Raw genomic sequence first — 23,697 nt, 5'->3', positions numbered from 1 at the left:
CCATGACGGCATTATATCGCAACTGCACACTGCCCATTGGTGCTGCTGCAAACCCAGTTCATCTGTTGGGCTAGCGGTGACCGCTCGGCAAACCGGGATGATTGAACCTGGTAGGTGAAGTCACTGACAATGGAACAAGCGCCATGTCAGTTCGCGGGGTCTAGACTTGGGATAAGGCGGTTGCAAGGCTTGCTTGAACCATATTAATGGCAAAGCACCCTTCCCCTCAGATCACAGGCTGAATCCTTCGATCTCAATCAGCCCTCACCACTTTTTGCACCCAAGTAACCACCGGTATCAATTATAATGGCTCCTGCTGAACCACACGCGATTCCATTCAGGGCGAAGGGGGACATCCCTGAGTTCAAGGAAGAGAGGGAAGGCTGGAAGGGCTACATTGAGTGGGAGAAGTATCCCGAGAAGAAGAAGCAGGTCGAGGAGCTCATGAGCCAGTATGATTTCCCGGATGTGAGTGATTGTACCCCCGCCCATGTTGTCTGCTACACCGCAAACTTGTTCTTCGTCCTAATGTCCGAGTGTCGTAGCCTCCTCAATTTCAGTTGGGACCGCTGCCCGACACGAATCCCATTCTCACCGGCGAGCGGTGGAAGCAGTATCACTATGCCCTGGGATTAGATCACATCCCTGAAGTCAGTTGGGATATTGTCAAAAAGGAAAAGGCCGAGGACATGATCCACGTACTGCAGTTCCCGTACAACGGCGAGCCCCCTCGCGTAAGAGAAGACGGTCTGTGGGCATGGATACACGCAGCTAACAGCCGAACAGAAACGTCTCGTCGAGACGGAACTCACCAACAACAAGGACCACTTTGTGAGGAACCATGGCGGCATCCCCGAGATTGACGAAGACAAGTACACGCTTGATATCACTGGCCTCGTCAACAACCCGAAGACGCTCACTCTCCACGACCTCAAAACCAAGTTCCCGCACCAGAGCAGCGTCGTCACGATCCAATGCTCGGGCACCCGCCGCATCGAGCAGATAGCGCAGTACCCTGGTGACGGTGACGAGCTCATCAACGCCCCCTGGGGCGAGGGGGCCATTGGCACCGCGCGCTGGACGGGCGTGAGCTTGAAGAAGGTCATCAAGTACTGCGGCGGCCTGAAAGATGGAGCCGGGCACCTCGAATTCTTCGGCGCAGACACGTACTTCAAGAAGGGCAAGGTGTATAACTACGGCGTCAGCGTGCCCTGGCGGAAGGTGAAGTTGAATGAGGTCCTTCTGGCGTGGGAGATGAACGGCGAGCCCCTGCCCAAGATTCATGGCTTCCCGCTGAGGACCGTCGTGTTCGGGTACATTGGCGCGCGCAGCACCAAGTGGCTCACCGAGGTCCGCGCCATCCGCCATGAGAGCTCGGCGCCGGTCCAGAGGAGGGAGTACATCTACTATACGCCGCAGATCGGGAAGCAGAACGTCAAGTACAGCAACGGGTTCTCGATCCAGGACATGCCGGTGTCGTCGGCCATCATGACGCCCAAGGACATGGACCAGATCGTGCACGATGGCAAGGTCAAGCTCAGAGGGTGGGCGTTCTCTGGCGGCGGCCACTGGCCCGTCAGGGTCGAGGTCAGCGCCGATGGAGGCTCGGTGTGGTACGAGGTGCCGCACGACAAGATGAGCCAAAAGTACTTCCACGCGTGGAGGCTGTGGGAGATTGAGCTCCCGGTGGACGCTGAGGGCTGGCTGGAGTTCTGTGTGCGGACGTGGGACAATGCGTGCAATACGCAGCCTACGTATGTGCGATCGGCATGGTGAGTCTCTCTCCCTATCTTCCCCCTTTCCACCCTTTTCTTCCCTTACTGTCTCTCTTTAAATGTTCTTTTCTCGGTCTAGCGATGTGCGGGAGGCAATGCTGACTGTTCGAAACGAAAAAAGGAACTGGGACTTGCACGTCACGTCCTCGGCCCACCGCATCAAGGTGTACAGCATGAACAGGTCGAGACCCGAGACGGCTGCCAGGCTCAAGCAGCTCGAGGAGAAGGGCATTCCTATTCTGCCGATTACGCATCCCGTTGAGATGGATTTGGAGTCGGACGAGGAGTACGAGAGGAACATGGCGGCGCAGGGCGGACGGGACCCGGTGGAGTGAGGTAGGCATGGGAGATGGGTCGAGGTCTTTGGTTTCCGGATGGCTTGCCAAATGAGTATCGTATTGCACGTAGGTTACGGTCCAAGTCATTCCTTTATGGCACCTGAGACTTATTGCAACATGCTGTCGAGTCGTGTCGCTGCCTTACATCCTGACAAAGATCTTCACTGTCATCGGATTTGACTGCGTGACCCAACCTGACGCTTTGGATAAGCCTTCAAATACCTACTCTAACTTGACAGTCAACACAAGAATTTCTGATGTTATAGGTTTGACAACATTTGGGTTCATTGGGAGGCGGTTTTTTTTCTCACTTTCCTGTTCCATTTGCGGACATCGGGCAGAGTGTATGCTTAAGTAGCAGGTCTTTGGGAAATGCACTTGTCCTGTTACATTTATGCCTTGGACAAATGGCATTCCAGATGTACTCTGGCGGAGTTGGAAGCAAGGAAAGCAATCCTGGACAATTTGACGGTGCCGCGTGTGGACGACGATGCCTCTTCTTCCACTAGCTGGTGATCATTTGCTAAGCGACTTCCCTTGGTGTAGTTGGTTCATCACGTTCGACTGTAATGGTTTATCCACAATAATCGAAAGGTCTCTAGTTCGATTCTGGAAGGGAAGACACATCCAATTCTTTTTTTGCGATTTTTTCATAAACCCTCAACTCTTGCAACCTGGTGCTTATTTATTGACGCTCACTGCCTTTCCCCCCATTGGCTCTTTGTTATGCGCCAGCCTTCCTTTTGCTCGCAGACCATCGAACCACTCCGCGACGTTTGGTGACGGTCTATCATGCCACCTTTGCGAATTCTTTTACACCGCCTCTTATTGAGCGATATTATTCGCTTAATTACCGAACCGAGACTGTAACCACCCGATATAGCTGTTGTGAGTTGAGGGGGTGGAAGGTTTGGCTCAGGTTGCATGATCATTGCCAGCGCCTCACGTCGAGATGCTGATTGGACCTGATTCGAGAGAGAGCCAGATATTATGCTTCGATTGCCAACCTGGGTCATATTACGACCCAATTGCCTCGCCTAAAGACACTCTAGCCATACCGGACACAAGATTGCACTATCCCCGGTCTGGGCGCCTTTGCTGAAACCCTGTTAACTCAAGGGTCGATTTTATGCTTGGAATCAAAGACCCATCCAATTCCCATTGACGCTTCCACCCAGGCCTTCAAAACCAGGCACGTATCCGTTTCCAAACATTGCAGAAAACTCGTCCAGAGCCGGTGGCATCGGCGACAAGCTCCCGTCCATACCGAAAAACGGCATCGCTGGCGGCAGCGATGCAGTACCCTGCCTCCCAGCCCCAGGAGCAACGTGCCCGCCGTGACCGCCGTTCCCCCGCCACAACGACGCGGGGTGCGGCGGAATCGACAGCGCCGCATCGTATCCTCTCTCGCTCCTCGCCTCCTGCGCCGGCGTGTCCGTCTTCCACAGCATCTCCCACTTCTTGAACCTCGCGTAGTCCGACTCCTTTGAGGAAGCTGCGTCCTCCGCCGTGTCCAGCCTGGAGATGGCGCGCTCAAACGCCTCGATGAGCGACATCTCGGACTTTGCCGACTCGCCGCCCGCCGACATCTCCTTGAGCATCGCCATGCCCTCCCTCAGCGCGTCGCGCAGCCGGTCTGTCTTCTTCTGCAGGCACTGCGTGATTATCACGAGGAGCGCGGCCCTGCAGGAGCTGAACTCCGTGTACGACGCGCGGGCGAGCCCGACGCTGTTGCGCAGGAGCCGGCACGTCTCCACGACGCAGAGCGCCGCGTCGACGCAATCCGCCACCAAGATGGAGCGGGGATGCATTTTGTTGGCCGAGCTGCTCGTGCGCGGAGGCGCGACCGAGTCTGCCGGCGAGCCGGACGAGCTCGCGGTGCTGCGGGCTGAGTCGCGGGGGAAGATGAATGGGCGGCCGGCGAACATGCGGACGAGGCAGTATTCCAGTCTCAGGTGCATGGTCGGCCGGAAGACGTCCGGGCCGACGGCCGGGTCTTTGCAGAAGGTCGATTCTGGGAGGCTGTTCCACCAGTTGTGGAGCTGGGCCTTCATCTCGACGAGCCTCGCCATGCCTTCGGGTATCTCGTGCTTCTCATAAGCCTTAAACAATGATCTACGGGAGGGTCGGGAGTTAGTCACGAGAACCATTTTCAGAGGTAAGTGAGCGCGAGAGCACTGACATTTGATGGGCTATTCGGCTCAGGGCATTGTTGAGCTGCAGCGTCGCCAGCATGTGCGCCGTGTTTGGTGGCGGGGGGCCGGGCCAGATGTCTGCCCTATCCACCGGTAGTTCTGCGTCGACATCACTAGCCGCGATGGATATTGGTCGGCCATGGAATATTCCAATACGCCTGCGAGCTCAAGGTCAGTACATAATGCTCCATGACCAAAGCGGGAACCGTTCACTCACTTCTCTGTCGTATAGACTGTCCACCACACACGGTTCCTCGTCTCACGTATGACGGGATCGATGCCGTCTCCGGGATGCTTCCTATGCATACCGTTTTGAATTGCAAGCTTAACTGCGAGATTCAGGTATATATAGGACAGCCCCGAGGCGTCGAGAGGCAGCGTGTAAAGACCAATCAGAAGGCAGGCCTGAACACTCTCCAAGGACGATATTGTGATCACGTCAGGAACAAGCCTGCATGCTTGTTGGTAGAACATGATGCCAATGGTATCCTCCGAGAAGGGACTCGAGTCGACAGCGGCGTTCGGCGGCCCGCCTCTCTCGTTGCGAGAATCCAGATAGGCATACTGGGTCCCGATGGCAAAGATGATGAGAATCATGCACACGGTGCCTACGTCCCGACGCGTCAGAGAAGCCGAGTTCTCGTACACCAGGTCCAACTTGTCATTCAACCAATGACGCTCAACATAGAAGTAGCTGGTCTCGGCATGGTTGAAGAAGGCATGTACGAGGAAGTCGGCGACATAGCGCGGCGGGAGGGATGAGAGTGAAGCCACGGTGTTGGAGGGCGACTGTAGTTCTTCGGGACGGTAGTACTCCTTGAACTGCGTCTTGGGACCATCCGGGGTGTCCTAGACCATCATCAGCTCGGCATCTCGGGGTGAAGCTTTGAACTGGGCGGGCATACGTTTACACACTGCTCGATCCACTGCTTGATCCGCATGGAAAAGTTCCAGTGTGAAAACTCGCCGGAGTAATCTATTCGTAGTCAGCACCGGCGTCTTCATGATGGTCAGGTCGAAGTGCGTAGGCGATCGTCTTACGTGTGATATTGTTCTCTAGGGGTTGCACTGTTATCTCGTCCACCTTGAACGAGTCGGAGCTCTGCGATTGCGCCTCGGCATCGGCGTTGACCTCCGGTTCCATGGTAGCATCCGCTTCAGCCCCGGCTCCTGAAGGCTCCGGGCCTGTGCGTCCCTTTTCCACGGACTCGGCCAGGGTCTTCAATGTCTCAGCATCAAGCGTGCTCTTGCCGGTGTAGTGGGCAAGGAGCCGCTCCATGTAGGCCATCCTCTGCCTCAATTGGGAGTCCTCATGAAGGGGAGGGCGGGGCCTATAATTTCCCGCCAAGGGCCTAGTCAGCAGAGCGTTGGCGGAATCAACGGGAATGACCATCAGGATGAACAGGGCCTCATGTTACCTTGCCGATGTCTCAGGCCCGGGCTCCTCTCTGGTCGTGGGGGTGAGGAATTCGCATTGCCGGCGCAGGCGGGTGCACCGGCGACAGGGCACTCCTCCGTCGCATTTCTCCTTGAGTCTCCGACATCCGTCGCAGCTTGGTCGCGTCAGCATGGGTGAGTTCTCATCAACAACAAAGGCAAGAATGAGAGGTTGGGCTTCATCCTACGCTCGAACTGCCCGCTTCCGCTCCTTATCCGCGACGCGGCGCTGCTTGTGTCGTTGCAGACGCAGGCCGTCCTCGGGATCCATCTACGATTCGGGTCGCGATAGCCGATAAGCACAGAGAAGCGACAACGTGCGGCAGGCTGGGCGGACAGTGCCGATCAAGCAAAGCCAAGGGCCCGGGCCGGTCGCGGAAGGGTCTCCTTTGTGTACCTAGGGATGCAGCCCCGCCGTGGCAAGCCCGTGTTCAGAGCGTCTGCTCTCTGTCAATCCCTTGTAATTGCTCGGTGCAGGGCGGGCAAAGTATGCGGGTGGATAATGTGAGTGAGGCAATGTCGGTGGTTCCAAGTTTGTGTGTGAGGAGCTAAGATAGGCTGAGCTCCTCTAGCTGCAAAGCGCCTTTCCTGAGAGGGGAGGCAGAATTTCGGCGAAACCTGCGCCGCGGTCGGGGAATCGGAGGATCCCCGCTTTTCTCAAAGACGCGGGGAAGCCGGCTACATCCCGGTCGGGGCCGAGAACCTGCATGGAACACGAATCCTTGAACCCAGGATCTGGAGTTGCTGACTCGTAATGCGGAGATAAAGGGAGGCATCAATAGTGGTCTGGACTTATCGCGGAGATTCACTCGGATTGATCGTAGTAAGTAAGCATTGGGTAGTCAGTCAAGGGCCAAGTTGGACATTTCTACATTCGGCTGTATTGGTTTCTTGTGGTCTGAATCCCCAGCATCCGCATTATATTGACGTCTTCATCTAAACAGACTATACTGCCCCCCTTTCAATACTATTATAACTTGGCTTTTGCATCTTTCTCCCAAAGGGGCTTTAGCGACTCCTCCAATGGGCTGTCCTTCCTTGTAATCCGCTCCTCTGATGTTTCCATAATACTGGGAAGGCCCGTGGCATCAAACGAGGCCCCGTTGCGTACCATTTCCGCCACTCCCTTACTTGACAGGAGAATCTCCGGCATGCCGTGGCCCGAAAACCCGGCAATGATGAATTGGCCAGGTTTTCCGGGTACCGCGCCTAGATGCGGCAAGAAATCGGAGCTGTAGCCCATGATGCCAGTCCAAACCCGCTCCGTTTTGGCGCCACTTTCCTCCCAGCCCCGGAAATGCCTCTGCATGTACCCGTCAAAATACGGCGCCGCGTCCCGCACCAACTCGTCATCCCGGACGTTGTCAAACCAGGTGTCCCGCTTATGCCAGAACATCTGCCTCGCGCCGCCGACCACGATACTCCCGTCCGCCCGCGGGATGAGGTAGTCGTTGTTCGATGAATCGAAGCGGATCCCGTACGTGTTGACTAGATGTGGGGTATTTGGACCGCGAGGTGAGGTTATGCGGCTGCATATTCCCCGGATGGGGACGATGCGATCTTCGTACTGTGGCAGAACCTGCGCCGTGTAGCCATTTGTGGCCACGACGACCTTACCAGCCTTTATGCTACCCCGAGGAGTCTGCACCGTCCACCGGCCATCGGCATCGGGCGTAGGAGATATGGAAGCTACCGGGGTATTGGCTTGCAAATTAAGTCCCTTCTCAAGAAGGCCTTGCAGAAGTTGGTGAACCATCTTGGCGGGCCACAGATGTGCGGCGGTAAAGGAGAAGGCGCACTGCGCCCCCTTCACTCCCGAGACCTGTAGAAAGCTCGTTATGAGACGTTCTTGTGCATGCAAATCATCGTCTTGAGTTGGCTTACCCTCTCGGCATCCCTTTTGGGAGTGAACGCAACGTCTTTTAAGTTAACCTTGCCTGCTTTCAAAAGCTCCCGGTACGCCGCTTCAGTCTGCTTCGCATGATCTGGGTCAAGATACACGTCCACCGCTCGTGTGAGATGAAAGTCGCAATCTAGACCTTCTCGTTCCACAAGGTCTTTCACGGCGTAGACATTTGAGGCCTCAAATGCAGCCAGCTTCGCCGCTTGTTCCGCGCCGTATAGCTTCGTGTACTTGGGCACGTTGAAGTATGTGTCGGGCTTGACATGTCCGCCATTGCGACCCGAAGCCCCAGAGCATACCTTTCTGGCTTCGAGGATGACAATAGTTGGAGGCGATGGGTTGTCCTTGAGAATGTGGTAAGCCGTGGCGACACCCGCAAAACCGGCCCCAATGATCACCACGTCACTGGAAGCGGGGAGCTCTGGGGTTGTGCGGTGGTCATCAAGGGCCCGTGGGGACGAGTTCCAGAAAGACGTGACGGGGTTGGCGACCGGAGACCGGTTGATCGGCTTTGAGGAGGGCATGCTTGATGACTGTTACCTTGTTGGGCTTAATTGTCAAGACGAGGGCCAAGTTACTGGATAAAACTGGACGAGAGCGGACTGATACCGATAAGCAATACGCTTCGACTTTCTATATACGAACAACCCCAGAAACGTATCTAAGCAAGGTCGGTTGGACTCAGTGCTGTGGCTGGTATCGCTAACCGTACGACCGGTACTCGCGTTGCAACTGATAAGAATCGGATTGAAGCGAAAGATAGAGATAAGCTGATTCGGCTTCAGGCACATCCCCGCCGGTATCTCCAAGGCCAGGCCCGGAAGAATTGACATCGTTCCCTGGACGTTCGGGCAGGAAAGACGGCGGGGGTCCGAGAGCGGAGGCCGATCCCTCCTCCAGCAATCCGGAACCGGCAATTTGCCGGTCATGACCCCTCCAGATAAGCACAAATGCTAGTGCAAGATGCCATTTACAGCGCATCAGCCCAGGGGGACAACGCTAAAAACAAGCTCTTGAAGGTGGGCGATTAGCACCAACAGCGTACAATTTTTACTGCCTACGATCTGTCCCTGACTACGCCGCCCGGCCCTCCGACACGGCTATGATTTTCCGTGCCATCTCCGGCAGTTCGTCTGCCATGACATCCATCTCCCCAAACAAGTCTACGCAGGGCTCTTGTTCGTATACACTGCACCATGCGCCCTTGAATCCACACCCCTTGGCCGCCGACGCATCCCACATGTGCGCCGCGGCAAACCATGCCTCCTCGCCATTGAAACCCTCCAGCACGGACTTGTATGCCCTGGGATCCGGCTTCCCCAAACCGTCGGCATCGCAGCTCCGCAAGTTCTCCGCGGGCATCTCGATGCCATTCCTCTCAAAGTAACCGCCCACGCGCTTGGCGTCGCCGGCAGTAAAAGCCCAAACCGTAAACCCTGCCTCGCGCAGGAGAGTAAAGCATTCCTTGATACCGGGCCGGGCCTCGAGCTCGAGGAAGCGGTCCATGATAAATGTGACATCGTCGTCCGTCGCCAGCTTCCGCGGCTCCGGGACTCCGGACATGAAGAGCATGCGGTAAAAGAGGCTGCGGAAAATGTCGTAAAAGCGCCGGTAGCGGCCCTGGATGCTGAGGTAGGTGTACTCGCGCTCCGCTGCCTCGATCCAGGCGAAGCCCAGCAGTGCGGGCTTGATGTTGTACTCGGCGAGCTTAGGGCCGAGGCGCGTATCGATGGCGCGGTAGATTGCGTCGTAGGACATGCAGGTGCCTACGATGTCGAAAACGACATGCTTTCTTGTGGACGACATGTTGTTTGTGTGAACCGTGTGATCTCCAATGATGACTGAGTATGTGATCTGTGGGGCTTGTGTGGTGATGGTGTGGCTTCTGGTGTGCTGGGCCTCAACCGTAACCCCTGGCATGGAGGTTTATATGCATCCATCTTGAGCTTTTGTCGATTATGAATGCTAGGTGATTATCAAACAATAAAGCACAGATAACCTCATCGCCTACACATCATTGCCCTATCTCGGCGGCTGGGCCTGCGGGGATGAGCGGGGAACCGCAGTTTACCGCGACACCCCCCTTACCCCAGCCGGCTCCTTTAGCGGACCCGACAAGCCGGTTACGTATCATCTGGTGGCGATCAACACGGCAAAGGATTGTCCTTAGGAGGCCGCCAGGTTTTCCCGGTTTCATATGATAAGCTGCCGGCCGGGGGACCGCATCATCAAGCGCTTCCGGGTGGTAGTTACAACAACCAGGTATGTTCCGGCGCCGTCACCTTGGCCGGGAATCGGTTGAAAGGCGTGACCTAGGATGTGCTTGGTATGTTTCAGCCGAGCAGTGAGATAATCAATCACTTGTAAGTCTTGATGCGACTGACCAAAGGTTGGACGATGGGTGGGCCAAGACTACTACAACCCTTTGAATGCCTCAAGGCCTAAGGGCCTTCAACATGCTTGATTGGAAATAGCCATGTTATACTTGGAACATTAAAAGCCGTATTCGTGGATATAAGGACCCATCAAGGTGTCAGCGATGATCTTTCTTCGATTCTGTGACCAATTGTTTACACATAGCATGCGCTGCACCATTCAATTGTGTCATGTTTCAATCATGCTCCGAATAAATAATCCTTTTAGTTTTTATGCCGCCCCCGTCCCTATCATTATGGTATCGATGTAGTAAAAAGGCCCTCTGGAGGGCAGCAGCCATCATAGGCCTACCCTTGGAGCTGGAATTCCATGCTATGCCATCCGCTCTTGATCATTTCCCCAACCATGTCATGCCTTCATAATAATTTACAAAGACTCGAAGGTCTTCTCAAACGCGGAAATCAAAATGGGAACTTGTGTCGTGGTTAGCAACTGCCTTCAATCATTTGCCTGACAAGAGACTTACTGTGCGACTCCTCAAAGATGAGCATGGGCCTGAGCCTGATAGTCTCCTTGCCGCAGGCGCCGATGTTGACGCCGAGACGCTTCATGGCCCCTGTGACAGCCGCCGCGCTCTTGGTGTCGAAAGCGATGTACGTTCTGTGACCCCTGTTAGCAAGGTACCCCTCATTTGAGATTTCGAACTTTAACTCACCCTTGGCCCTTTCCGCGCAGGTTTTGGACGTGGTCCGGGTACTTCTGGGCAAGCTTCTCCATCTCAGCGTAGAGGACCGCTCCAACGCGCGCCTATGTCGAGTTAGTCTGAGACAACAGGTGAGAGAGTAGGTTGAGTTCCTTACAGTTTGCTCAACGAGCTTCTTTTCGCGGATCTCTTCAATAACGGCCTTGCAGACGATGACACGAGCAGCATCACCCATCCAGCTGGAAGGTTGTTAGATAATTACACAACAAGCATAGAATATCTCATGCAAGACTTACGTGTTGAACTGACGGTAGGCTTTGTCAGGAACCAACATACGGTCACCGAAGAAGTAGCCGGCAGTCTGGGCCTTCTTAGAGAAGGTGACGATGTCCGGAGGTGAGGTGAGGTTCCAGTGAGCATGTCCCCAGAACTTTCCAGTGGCTCCAAAGCCTGCAACGAAGGTTAGATCATCCATACGGTCGTTCGATTTTCGAGGGAAACCTACCAGTCTGAACCTCATCAACAATCATGACAACGCTGTGCTTCTTGGTGATATCCCGCAGTCCCTGGAAGAAGGCAGGGGAGGCGTGGTTGTCGCCACCCTCGCTCTGAATAGGCTCGATAATCATGGCGGCAACCGGACAGTGCCAGTTCAGAATCAGCTCCTCAAACTCCTTCAAGCAACGCTTCTCCTCGGCATCGTTCTCAGCAGCGTACTTCTCGAGGGGGTACTTCAGGGCGGGGAAGGATGCTTGAGGCCAGTTGAAGGAGGGGATGTCGAGCTTGTGGACGGCCTTTGAGCGCGTGGTCGACAGACTGCCGAAACCACGGCCGTGGAAGGAGTTCTTGAAGCTGAGAATAGCGAGCTCGGGGGAGCCGGGGGAGGTGTTGTGGAGGCATGAGTGGATCTCCTCGTCGGACCATTCGGCCTCACCACGCTCTCGGCGACGGTAGAGCATGAATGCGGCCTTGTAGGCCAGCTCGTTGGCCTCGGATCCGGATTGGGCGGTGAAGATGTGGTTCAGGCCCTCAGGGGCGGCCTTCATGAGGCCCTCCTGGAGGAGGTCGTGCCAGAACGCAGAGGGGAAGTTGCCGATGGCGGGTCGGTTGACCAGGGCAGAGATCATCTCGGGCGATTTCGCGGCCTCAATTAGAGCGGGGTTGTTGTAGCCAACCGGAATGGAGGCGATCTGAGAATAGCTGTCCAAGAGATTAGCGAGCTGCGGGCCGACAGCGTGCCGAGGGTGATCGGTGGACTCGGGTCACTTACACATCGAGGTACTTGTTGCCGTCAACATCGACAATGCTGCAGGTTCAAATATTAGCGTAGGAACCACCACATGTCCCTGGTGACACATACTAGTTTCCAGAGCTCTTGTCGTAGTCAACGACGAAGTAGACAGCTCGGGCGTCAAAGAAGCTATCGAGCTTCTTGGCGCTGGCCTTGGACATGGGTCCCGGCACCTCCGTGACAACCGAGTGTTCAATGACGGCAGGCATCTTGGATTGCAAATCTTCCAACTGTGGATACCTGGTTGTATCGACTTTCTCGGGATGGGCTCGTTATTTGGGAGTGTGGTTGAGCTGGCTGATTGATGTGATTGAAAAACAAAAAGCATAAAGCGTTGGGAAATCGAGTATTTATCGTCCGAAGCAGCGCCCGTGATCTTCCGTTTGCCCTTAGGACTGAGGACCGGGGACGAGCCGGCCGGTCCCCGAGCCGGCCCCATCCGGGCCCAGACTTTCAGGAACGCCCCACCTAAACCCCATCGGATCTGGCATGATCCATCATCACAAGCCGATTGCGGCTCATTGTGAACACATGGACTTTGAGGCGTTTTTGGCGTTCTTTTTGCTCTTTTCTTCCCTCTCCTGAAATTGGTCTGTTTCTTTACCAAATCGAGCGGATTGATATGTGTCAATCATCCGCGTATGCCCCACCCCGGGCCCGGCCCGGTCCCACTCACTCAAACGTTGTTCCCACACCGGTATCTTTGATAGGCACGGCGATGTCGCACTAGTAATACCACCGATTCGACGCCTTTTCCATAGGATCTTATAAAATGTAGACTGCATGAGGCTTTTCGATTTACTGCGGCAGATCTCCCGACATCAGACCACTTTCCTGCAGGGACAAACTTGAAGTGCATTTCATTTTTTCAAGATGGCGTCACCCGCATACCAGGTATGTCACCATGAAATATCTCTTTGGACAGCAGCTGACTTGCACTATTACAGTTGAAAGATGCTTCTCTTTTGAAGACAGCGTGCTACGTTAATGGAAAATGGGTTGGCGCTGAGTCAAGCAAAACCTTCTCAGTTGAGAGTAAGCGTCGCTGCGTAGGTTGAATAAATGATTGCGATGCAGACTGACATTCTTTTCAGACCCTTCCACACTTGCTGAGGTAGCCAAATGCCCGGAATTTGACGACAAAGACACCGAGGCATCAATCCTCGCTGCCCACGACGCCTTCAAATCGTACCGCAAGACCCCGGCACGAGCCCGAGCTCGCTATTTGAGGAAATGGTACGATCTAATGATTGAAAATGCGGAAGATCTGGCCATTATCATCACGTTGGAAAACGGCAAGCCGTTGGCCGACGCGAGAACCGAAGTCGCCTACGCTGCATCCTTCTTTGAGTGGTTCTCTGAGGAGGCCCCAAGGATATACGGAGATACAATCCAGGCGAGCAACCCCAACTGCCGGCTTGTGACGCTCAAGGAGCCCATTGGAGTTTGCGGCCTCATTGCTCCTTGGAACTTCCCCGCAGCTATGATCACCCGTAAGGTCGGCCCGGCATTGGCTGCGGGCTGTACGGTGGTCGTGAAGGCCCCGGCCGAGGCACCGCTGACGGCACTGGCACTTGCCGAGCTCGCCCACAGAGCCGGTATCCCGGCTGGTGTGGTCAACATCATCACCGCCCTGGACAACACCGTTTCTGTGGGAAAGGTTTTGACTACTCACCCGATTATCAAGAAAGTATCGTTCACGGGCTCTACCGGCGTAGGAAAACTGTTGATGAACCAATGCTCGTCGACATTAAAGAAGCTGTCTTTCGAACTCGGTGGAAATGCACCCTTTATCGTTTTCGAAGACGCAGATCTTGACGCGGCTGTCCGTGGTCTTATTGCGTCAAAGTTCAGGATCTCCGGGCAAACTTGCGTGTGCGCCAACCGCATTTTGGTACACCGCAAGGTCTACGACAAGTTCTCACAGATGGTGGTAGAGGCGATCAAGAACTTTGTAATCGGTGACGGCTTCGGCGAGAAGACGACACATGGACCCCTGATCCACGGCCGGGCGGTATCAAAGGTGGACGAACACGTCAAGGATGCCGTGGCAAAAGGAGCTCGAGTGCTCCTGGGTGGCAAGCCCCTGGCCGAGCTGGGCCCCAACTTTTTCGACATCACAGTGCTAGCGGATATGAAGCCCGGCATGAAGGTCTGCTCGGAGGAGACGTTTGGCCCCGTGGCAGCATTCTTTGCATTTGACACCGAGGAGGAGGCCATCGAACTAGCAAACGATGCTGATGTTGGTCTTGCCGGTTACTTCTTCAGCAAGGATGTTTCTCGGTGCTGGCGGGTGGCGGAGGCGTTGGAGGTCGGCATGGTCGGAGTCAACATCGGTAAGAAGTTTCACACAATGCCAAGGAGTACAATGCTAACACAGCAATTATCACAGGGGCCATCAGTGACCCAGCAGCACCATTTGGTGGTGTGAAGCAGAGTGGGTTCGGAAGAGAAGGCAGCAAGTACGGCATTGACGAGTTTTTGGTGACGAAGATGGTAATGACAGGCATTGAGTGATGATCTTGCACCTCTTTTAAAGAAAGAAATGAGTATTAATGAGTGCAATTCGTTATTGATTAATTAAAAAAATAAATTTGGGCATACGAAAGAATCTTAAAACATTGCCTGCCTACATGCACTGCTATTAACCTCATGCCTGGCTGCCTTATCCGGAGTAGTCCTTGCTCTGCTGCTTGACACCTTGGCAAACCGTAATCTGATCAGCCGACTGCGGTTCTGAGTGGAAAATTCTTGAATCCTAAATATCCCCTGTAATATGAAGTAGCATTGCGATAACTATGATATAGTAATTGACCCCACCGGCCGGGCTTGGCCATGGTACAATGCCCGCCCGATCACATTTCCTGTATGTTCCTTGGAACGCTAAACCAACCACCAAAATTTGGAATTCTTCAAGATTGTGTCCTTGCTGTCAAGAAAGGGTTTCTTCTAAATACTCAGATATCGAGAATTCCAAATATAGTTCCTTGTCCTTGATGTGATTGACGGAAGGGACAGGGAAAAGTATCAATTTGAGAGTGTGCATGCTGATAGGATCGCATATGTATGACTGGGTGCGAGTAAGCCCTGGAATTAGATGGTTTCAACTGGCCGTTTCTCCACCTGCTTCAGCCCCCACGACATGCATCAGAACGACATCCCAGTCAAGGCCTTGATGTATCCGTGTCATGACCCCTTCTTCGACCCTTACACTAGCAACACAGTTGCTTCCTCTAACTGTGTAATACTTGAGCGTTACGGCGCCACCATTATCAAAGAAAGAAAGCTGCCCAGCGTCGGAGAATCTTTTTGAGACCTGTGATCGCCGGGCAATTGCCATAATACCATTTCCGTGGTATACATTCTCTGGAGTATTAACGCACAGGAAGTCCATACATGATGTTACAGGTATTACGCATGACATCCACCATCATACAACATGCGTGCGATATATGAGTTGTCAACACGGTCTCAGCTGTGAAAACTGATTGGAGATACCACTCTGAGAGCTAGATTGGAAAGCACTCGAGCGAAGAGGACACTTAAACATAGGAAAGCGTTACACTGTATCAATTTCCGTAGTAATCATATATCTTGATGTGACCTCCATGAACTAGAAAAGCACTTGTCGTAAACGATCAAAGTCTTCAGTGGTCTGTATTAGCTACTATAGCCTTTTTAGAACTCTAGATACATCCGTGATAGCCGATTCATCGGTTAGCCATAATTGATGACGAGAGGAAGACATGATTACTGTTTCCAAAGTCGAGCTCAAGGAAGCGGACTAGGTGGCCATCTACAGCAGACAGAATCCATGCTTGAGAATCATCCGAAGAAAGTCGGAATTTTCGATGAAAGGTGCCTTGTAGAATGCCTTTGGTTGAAGAGTTATTTGGAAATCATGCCTGGCTTTGGCCATTAAATTTGGGTTTAGAAACGGCCATCTCAGCTAACTGGTTGCACGACGTTATCATATCGACCAGCCGCTACCTCCCTCCTATTCCGTGAAGCCAACACACTTCTGGTACGAGGGAGGAATGGTTTCTGTCTTCAAACCTCGCTTTTTCCATGTGGCAGTGTGACAGTGTTTAACCGCCCCCCCCCCCCCAAAATAGATCACTCTAGACGCATGTCGGGTTATTTGAGGACTCCAAAGCTAGGCTGTTCAGCACTCATTCAGCCTGACTTTAATTAATCAACAGCACATGACTGATTCATCTCCGAGGTAGCTGTGAAAACAGTCAGTATGTCCCATCAAAGCTAAAGCCATCAGTTACAGATATTTCACTCCTCATCGGTTCCTGCTGACACAGCACTGGGCGTGTCGCTGATAACAGCAACTGCCAAGCGACCGGCTCCAGCGAACAATCGGCTTTCTAAGCCGGACAATTGTAATATTGACCCGGCTGTAGGTAGCGATAATTTGCCACAACAGAATATCTCGATATGCGTCAGTTTACAGCCTGCGCGCAGGCAGTTGGCGTACCGGCTTGCTGTCGGGAGCCTTGGCGGTTCCCAAAGTGGACCGGGCCGGGTCTGGCAATGACCAGCCGGTCGCCGCCCGGACCCGCTTTTCAACGCCTATCGATTTCCGGATGGATGCATTCAGCCAATGCTGCCCAGGCAGTCAGGAAACGTCATTTGCACGCGGGTTAATCGAACCCCGCCTATTTTCTGGCCGTGCTCTATCGTATCTCAGCATGTGGGAGAGCGGGGGTGGTTGTGGACTCAAGATACCACATACCGTTACAGTGGAGATAACGCGTTGCCTTGGTGTCCTGGCAGTTACAGCTAACTTTCCTATCTGACTACCGATAACAGTGCGGGGGTTGAGATATGCCAACTCTACCAAGCGCTGAAGGCACGATTCAGCGTGGCTGGAAGGCCATTGGGATGATCGCCAACATCAATAGTAGATATCCATTATAAGAGGATCATCCCGTTCTTGATCAACATGGCTTGCACTGCTAAGTGGTTGATGCATTGGTTCATGTGCAGTACCCAATTGATTTGACCTTTCGCCCAGCATGGCTGATATCAAAACAACAAAAGCGCAGCCGGAGGTCTCCGATATGGCCGAGGCGTATACGGAGAAAGTCGCGGTTTCTGAACACGAATTAGAACTAGAACGCGCCTTGCAGAATTATGTCCCGGACTCTGCGGCTGAGAAAGCACTCGTCCGGAAGATCGACCTTTATATGGTAGCGTACTTCCTTTGCTACCCTGCTGCTTGTTCGGGAAGCAGTATGGAGCCACAGTGTTCACCGTATTAACATTTGGAAAACAGGGGCCAACATTATGGTTCATGTACATTTTGGCGTACATCGACAGGCAGAACATTGTTAGTCATTTGCGCCAACCTCTTGGAGGGCATGGGTGATTGATTGACTGACTTGTTGCAGGGAAATGCCAAGGTCGCGGGCATGGAAGCAGACTTGAAGCTTGACGACTCTCGTAAGTGATTCCACTTTGCGTTGAAAACTGTCAATTTGAACGCAACTAAAATTGCTGTAGAATATGCCATGTTGCTTTCCATCTTCTTCATTGGTTATCTCATCTGCGAAGTCCCCTCCAACATGATGCTCACGCGATCCCGGCCCTCGGTGTATCTACCTGGCATCATGATCGTATGGGGCACAGTCTGCGCCGTCATGTCAGTTGTCAAAAATTACGAAGGAATGCTCGCCCTGCGTTTTTTTCTTGGATGTATCGAGGCCGGATTCTTTCCGGGTGTCCTCTATGTCATGACCTGTTGGTACAAGAAGGCAGAAATCGGTAAGTACCTCAATCTACAGTTGGCGCCAAGGCCCACAAACCGCCCACGTCGGCTCGTGTTAAGTGAAATTGCATCATAGGAAAGCGGTTCTCGATCTTTTACACCGCTTCTGTGTGCTCTGGCGCAGTAAGCGGACTCCTCGCTGGCGCAATCACCGGCAACATGGAAGGTGTCCGAGGAATTCGCGGGTGGCGGTGGCTCTATCTGATTGAGGGCGTCTGCACGGTCGGATTCGCAATCATGTTCAAGTTCATCTTGCTCGACTTCCCAGAGACGACAAAACGCTTCTCATTGGAGGAACGGCAATTAGCTGTCGTCCGCATGATCCACGATCGGCAGACGACGGCAGCCAGACACGGCCAACGCCTCACCCACTGGCAATCCCTGAAGGCAGCTCTGGCCGACCCACGAACCTACATCTTTGTGGTCCTCTTTACGATGGATTTGGGGTCTTGCACAATCTCCTATTTCATCCCCACTATTGTCAAGCAGATGGGCTACACGTCGGTACAGGCCCAGTACATGACCATTCCCATCTGGATGGTTGGTGCGGTTTTCCTAGTTGTCCTTTCTTACACTGCCGACCGGACCAGAGACCGCCGATGGCACATTACAGGATGCATGGGCCTCAGCTTTGTCTGCACCATCGTTTGCGTAACCGTCTCCAACCCAAAGGTGGTTTACGCCATGTTGTGCTTCTACATTGCTGGCCTGTACACCGCACTGCCCCTGATGCTGAACTGGACCTCCGAGGTCATTTCCCTCCCAGCGGAAAAGCGCGCAGTGGTTGTGGCCCTGGTCAACTCTGTCGGCAATCTCTCGGCGGTCTACGGCAGCAGACTTTGGCCCTCGTCGGACGGCCCCCGGTTTGTCAAGGGGTTTGCGACAACGGGCGCCTTCACCGGCTTCGGTGCCCTGCTAGCGGCGTTGATTCCGGTAATATTCACGTACCTGCCGAAGGAAGGTCGCACAAAGGCCGAACGGGACATTCTGGAACGCGAACGAGAACTTGTTGAGAATACTCGAACCCCCGGTGAAGTTTAAAATCGCACGAGTCGAGAGAGCAGAGATGAGAGTCGGTCGGGCGGGGTGGGGGCTCGAATTCCATCCGTCAGCATTGGCAAGGCGAGCACGGCGGGTTCGGGTCAATACGCAATATAAATATATGAAATGCAGCTTTGAGTGGCACCTTGAGTAGAGTCTAGAGCCGTATTTTAGAGAAACAGTGGACATTGCTCATACGTGGAATGCGGCCTTGATTATTGGAGAAGCAGTTGGCCGCTTGTCTGACCGCCGTTACCATTGTGCCCGGCAAATAAAGCCGAGGGTTGTTTGTCGAGGGGGTCCAATCTTTTCGATGGAGGGAACATACCGGGAATACTGGCGCGTTCCCACAGACTTCCCATCTCACCGGAAGGCTTCGTCCTATCAGCCTCTGAAGAAGCAACAGGTGCCGCATTGGCACCACAATTCATCCCCCATGGGTTTTGTGGCTTGGGATTTCGGGATGTGGCTCCTGAATGGGGTCATCGTGCGCTGGGCTTTGAGGCTCAATCTACTGCTAGGCATGCATATCCCGGTTTCGGGACTCCAGAGTAATTTTGCCTAGGATGACGGACCCCTGAGGGAAATGGCGTGCGAAATATCAGCGAAAGGCATTAGCTTCGTTTTCTATCAGGTCGTCTAACCACTTTCGAGTAGCCGCTGCCCACAGCACCCTGACTCGAGAGACAGAGTGAGTTACGCGCACCCTCAAACAAACTGAATCTTCTGCCTTCAGAATTGAGTTTTTTTCCTTCCGCAAACTGCATCCTTGATGAGTTTGTGGGCACGGGGTCTAACGCTGCATTGTACACGTGTAACGGAAAAAAGCAAATTACCTGGCATGGAGCTTGGGCCAGATTAATTGGAGCGCTCACCTCAACCGCGGTTTATGCTTAACAGATCTTATCCTTCTCAGGACAATGTATTGTTACGGATAACGACCGAGGATAGAAGCTTGTTAGTTTATTCTCTGGCCCCCGGCGGCTGGGTCGTGGCTTGAGCCGATTGCTTAGGTGACATGTGCTAACAATGCGAAAACACGCCATCCCAGGAAATTCCCGCCGTTTCATCGGAACAAGCTATGGGGGGTTCGGAACGCGCTACGGGGCATGTGCGAATCCAATCCCATGTTTCCTTGGTGCGGAAATTTACGAGAACCCCCGTGCAGACATTGCAGACGGACCTTGGCAGGCCGTGGCGCACAGCAATGTTACGCTAAGCGCGAACTGCCGCTCGCGAGCTTGCTACTCAATGCCCCGTGACAACTCCTAGCAGCTGGGGGGAGGGCTCCATCAATGGCAGTCTGAAAACTAGTGTAGTGTAAATCCGGCAGCTCCTTACGCGGCCCTACCAGCGGAGACTTCAATCCGTCATTTTCATTGATGGAATTGCTGTCAACGACTGCGACCTTGTTGCTTTTGCTTGTTGCGGTTGGTGCGACCGAAGCTATCACCGCAACCCCGGGACGACGGGGGTAAGGTGGTAGATGAAGGGGTTGCTAAGAGCATCAAATCCCCACGAATCAGTGGGGACACCCCACTGCTTTTCCCATTGACATGTCGGCTCCGGCACGTACAACGTGCTGCGCCGTAGTTATGGAAAGTAGTGTGGGTGGGTTGTAGGTTTTTGCAATATCCTCCGTCAATTGAACAGCTGGGTCCTCGCAGGGCCAAAGGGGTACCGTGAGATGAGGCCCTCATGTGCCGTGCTGTTGGTGGGGGTTCGTCGAAGCTCAGGGGGTGGATGAATAGGAGAAGAAGGACTCCAGGGAGAGGGGCGCAAGCAGCCAAACAAACATATATGATCGACCTCTAGCCGCTGGTAGTTGTCTTGGAACCTTCTTTTCTCTCCAGCGGCTTTCGTCCTCTTGTCTCTCATTAACATCCGACCAACACATTCATTCTTTTGTATCTACATTATTCTTCTCTTCGAAAGCCTCCATCATGCGATCTGCGCTTCTCTCCGTGGCACTGGCTGCCTTCGCCCCTCTGGCTCTCGCCGCCGATGCCGTTAAGGGCTCTGCTGAGGGCTTTGCCAAGGGCACCACCGGTGGTGGTAGCGCCACTCCCGTCTACCCTTCCACCACTGCCGAGCTTGTCTCCTACCTTACCGACTCCTCGGCCCGTGTCATCGTCTTGACCAAGACCTTTGACTTCCGCAACACCGAGGGTACCGCCTCCGAGACGGGCTGCGCCCCGTGGGGAACCGGCTCTGCTTGCCAGACTGCCATCAACAAGGACAACTGGTGCACCAACTACCAGCCCAACGCCCCCAAGGTCTCCGTCAAGTACGTCAGACCCAAAGAACCCATCTCTCTTCAAACTTGCTGACTGGATAACTACAGGTACGACAAGGCCGGCCTGAACCCCATCAAGGTTGCCTCCAACAAGTCCCTCATCGGTCAGGGCTCCAAGGGTGTCATCATTGGCAAGGGAATCCGCATCACCGGCGGCGCCAAGAACATCATCGTCCAGAACGTCCACTTCACCCAGCTGAACCCTCAGTACGTCTGGGGTGGAGATGCCATCACCCTTGATGGCAGCGATCTTGTCTGGATCGACCACGTCAAGACCTCCCTCATCGGCCGCCAGCACATTGTCCTCGGCAACGGCGCCTCCAACCGCGTTACCATTTCCAACTCCGAGATTGACGGCTCTTCCTCCTGGTCCGCTACCTGCGACGGTCACCACTACTGGGGTCTCTACTTCACCGGCAGCAGCGACTTGGTCACCTTCAAGGGGTAAGCCCTATTTGAACTCGAGCTTTATTTTTGCGCGCGGAGTTAACACAGCAACAGTAACTATGTCCATCATACCTCAGGACGTGCGCCTAAGGTCGCCGGAAACACGTACGTACAAACCGCTTGCTTCTAGCATTTTTCTAGATTTTTCTAGAATTATTTCCGTTCCCGTATATGAAGCTATCACGAACCATGGCTAACAACATCCCGCTTTAGTCTCCTCCACGCCGTCAACAACTACTGGTACGACAACACCGGTAAGTTATCATTCACTCCATAAAGCTTTAAGAATATTCCAACTAACTTTGAAAAAGGCCACGCGTTCGAGGCCGACTCTGGTGCCCAGATCGTCGCCGAGGGTATGTGACACCCCTCTTTGCACCTCCCATCCCCTTCGGACTTTTCCCTAACCGTAACTAGGCAACATCTTCCAGAACGTCAAGGCTGCCGCTCAGTCCGGTCTCCCCGGCAAGGTCTTCGCCTCTCCCGACAGCACCACCAACGCCAAGTGCTCCACCAACCTTGGCCATGCTTGCCAGCTCAACGCCTACGGCAGCAGTGGCACGCTTACTGGCTCCGACACCAGCATTCTCGCCAACTTCGCTGGCAAGAACGTTGCTTCTGCTGGCACTTCCAACGATGCCAAGGCCGCTCTTACCAGCGCCGGCATTGGCAAGATCTAAGCTTCATCAGAATTTCTTTTTTCGGGAAATCCAGGGGTTGTTAACTAGGGGTTGAGTCGGGTACACGAGTGACCAACGACAGATTCATGTACATATCTTATACCGTCGAAGACGTAAATATAATGCTTGATGCATATTTCATCGACTGGGTACAACTTATATGACACCTTGCAGCGCGGTCTCACGTTCAGGTCTCCTTGTTGAGACTTTCCCCTCGCAGCCTTTAATACATTGAAGCCCAGTAGGTAGATATGCAGACTATTGACAGTTGCTTGTATATCCCCATTCCCGAGTTTAAACACCCCGTCCTCCTCATACTGACAAGATTCAACGCGGCGGGTGTGAATCATGCAGGGGTCAGCATTTGCGTCAGCCAGAAATGCTGTCAGTAGAACAAGAGGCTTCATAAAGCCGCGGAAGAATTCCGCACCTTTTGTTTCAATGACTTTGTTTCCTGTCTGTAAGATTTCCAAACGGTTGCCTTGTTGCCCATGCCACATTTCATCTCATGTTCTTGATGTCGGACTGCACTTGAACCTATCAATCCCCACTATTTAATCCTTTCGTAACAGATCAGATGATAACTATCCCATCATGAGACAGAGGGATACTTAAGCTTGCCGACTATACATCACACCCTGTAAAAGCACACTCTACAATCACTCTCAACGCACCCTCGTATTCCCGCCGATATCTCAACAGCATTGTTAACAGTATATTTTTTCTTTCTTTTTGGCGTTGAATGCTGTTGTTATGACTTGATCTGTTGTTATCGACGATGTCCCGATAACAGGGCAGTAATGGCAGAGGACCCAGGCCCGGCCAGTAAATGCCGTGCATAAAAAGCCCAGGTATTCGTTGAAGGCGATGCGGCTTTCTGACCGGAGTAATACTTTCGGTTCCTTGGGGAGTCGCTGCGGGAGACCGTGGGCTGCAGACGGGCATGGACTGTATAATGACATAGCACCAATTGCATGGAGGATTATAAACATACTTTAAAAGAGCTGGGAAGAGAATATCAGCTACACGGGCAACAGCCGGTGTCAACAGATCGAGAATGAGCGCTATGTGTGTGACGTCCTGTATCAGCTTAGATGCCCCCTCGCCGGGAATAAATTAGTCGGCTAATATTGCACGACACTTAGCACCACGCCGACTTTCACATTGGTCGATTACTCGGCTGCAGCTGCATCATGCTTCTGGTACCCAAGTTTGTTTACATTGACGATCATCTGCCGTAATAAGGTCTTTGCTGGGTGCGCTCAAAGCTGAAGGATTCATGGCGGACTAGGTGAGATTACAATACCAGGACCTGATGTCAAGATATCTTTAACGCTTCGAGGCAGACTCAAAGGTTGATTCATGACAAGAGCGGCCTATCTGCACATTAAACAACATCGCATCACTATTTGCATGTTCTTCTGCAGCCGAAATGC

At 53.4% G+C, this 23,697-nt stretch overlaps 8 protein-coding genes across 8 annotated transcripts; 4 read left to right on the top strand and 4 right to left on the bottom strand.

The window, feature by feature from the left end:
* Positions 1-306: 306 nt before the first annotated feature.
* On the top strand, positions 307-2,110 carry EsH8_II_000645 (sulfite oxidase; the record flags this gene model as incomplete). The annotated part of the gene is made up of 4 exons (XM_083263943.1): positions 307-468; positions 546-734; positions 787-1,772; positions 1,897-2,110. The coding sequence occupies 4 exons, from the start codon at positions 307-309 to the stop codon at positions 2,108-2,110; spliced, it is 1,551 nt and encodes a 516-aa protein (XP_083121265.1).
* A 1,142-nt stretch (positions 2,111-3,252) lies between these two features.
* On the bottom strand, positions 3,253-5,596 carry EsH8_II_000644 (transcription factor domain-containing protein; the record flags this gene model as incomplete). The annotated part of the gene is made up of 5 exons (XM_083263942.1): positions 3,253-4,228; positions 4,296-4,466; positions 4,526-5,157; positions 5,214-5,284; positions 5,350-5,596. 5 exons carry the CDS (start codon positions 5,594-5,596, stop codon positions 3,253-3,255), a joined length of 2,097 nt encoding a protein of 698 aa, XP_083121264.1.
* A 1,119-nt stretch (positions 5,597-6,715) lies between these two features.
* Positions 6,716-8,172, bottom strand: EsH8_II_000643 (NAD(P)/FAD-dependent oxidoreductase; the record flags this gene model as incomplete). Its single annotated transcript, XM_083263941.1, has 2 exons — positions 6,716-7,567; positions 7,630-8,172. 2 exons carry the CDS (start codon positions 8,170-8,172, stop codon positions 6,716-6,718), a joined length of 1,395 nt encoding a protein of 464 aa, XP_083121263.1.
* A 550-nt stretch (positions 8,173-8,722) lies between these two features.
* On the bottom strand, positions 8,723-9,454 carry EsH8_II_000642 (putative 2-haloalkanoic acid dehalogenase; the record flags this gene model as incomplete). The annotated part of the gene is made up of 1 exon (XM_083263940.1): positions 8,723-9,454. One exon carries the CDS (start codon positions 9,452-9,454, stop codon positions 8,723-8,725), a length of 732 nt encoding a protein of 243 aa, XP_083121262.1.
* A 996-nt stretch (positions 9,455-10,450) lies between these two features.
* On the bottom strand, positions 10,451-12,227 carry EsH8_II_000641 (aminotransferase class-III; the record flags this gene model as incomplete). Its single annotated transcript, XM_083263939.1, has 8 exons — positions 10,451-10,497; positions 10,551-10,684; positions 10,740-10,831; positions 10,885-10,966; positions 11,024-11,177; positions 11,233-11,927; positions 11,998-12,033; positions 12,088-12,227. The coding sequence occupies 8 exons, from the start codon at positions 12,225-12,227 to the stop codon at positions 10,451-10,453; spliced, it is 1,380 nt and encodes a 459-aa protein (XP_083121261.1).
* A 664-nt stretch (positions 12,228-12,891) lies between these two features.
* EsH8_II_000640 (succinate-semialdehyde dehydrogenase (NAD(P)(+))) lies at positions 12,892-14,535 on the top strand (the record flags this gene model as incomplete). Its single annotated transcript, XM_083263938.1, has 4 exons — positions 12,892-12,912; positions 12,966-13,053; positions 13,113-14,354; positions 14,411-14,535. 4 exons carry the CDS (start codon positions 12,892-12,894, stop codon positions 14,533-14,535), a joined length of 1,476 nt encoding a protein of 491 aa, XP_083121260.1.
* Positions 14,536-17,045: 2,510 nt separating this feature from the next.
* EsH8_II_000639 (uncharacterized protein) lies at positions 17,046-18,838 on the top strand (the record flags this gene model as incomplete). The annotated part of the gene is made up of 5 exons (XM_083263937.1): positions 17,046-17,219; positions 17,306-17,359; positions 17,421-17,472; positions 17,533-17,793; positions 17,874-18,838. 5 exons carry the CDS (start codon positions 17,046-17,048, stop codon positions 18,836-18,838), a joined length of 1,506 nt encoding a protein of 501 aa, XP_083121259.1.
* A 1,943-nt stretch (positions 18,839-20,781) lies between these two features.
* EsH8_II_000638 (pectin lyase fold/virulence factor) lies at positions 20,782-22,261 on the top strand (the record flags this gene model as incomplete). Its single annotated transcript, XM_083263936.1, has 6 exons — positions 20,782-21,125; positions 21,183-21,578; positions 21,636-21,686; positions 21,795-21,835; positions 21,893-21,937; positions 21,999-22,261. The coding sequence occupies 6 exons, from the start codon at positions 20,782-20,784 to the stop codon at positions 22,259-22,261; spliced, it is 1,140 nt and encodes a 379-aa protein (XP_083121258.1).
* Between the last annotated feature and the right edge of the window lie 1,436 nt (positions 22,262-23,697).

This window comes from Colletotrichum jinshuiense, chromosome 2 (assembly GCF_051148585.1).
Source record: "Colletotrichum jinshuiense chromosome 2, complete sequence".
Taxonomy (NCBI): domain Eukaryota; kingdom Fungi; phylum Ascomycota; class Sordariomycetes; order Glomerellales; family Glomerellaceae; genus Colletotrichum; species Colletotrichum jinshuiense.
The sequence above is the reverse complement of the archived record's forward strand: the minus strand, read 5'-3'. Positions and strand labels throughout refer to the sequence as shown.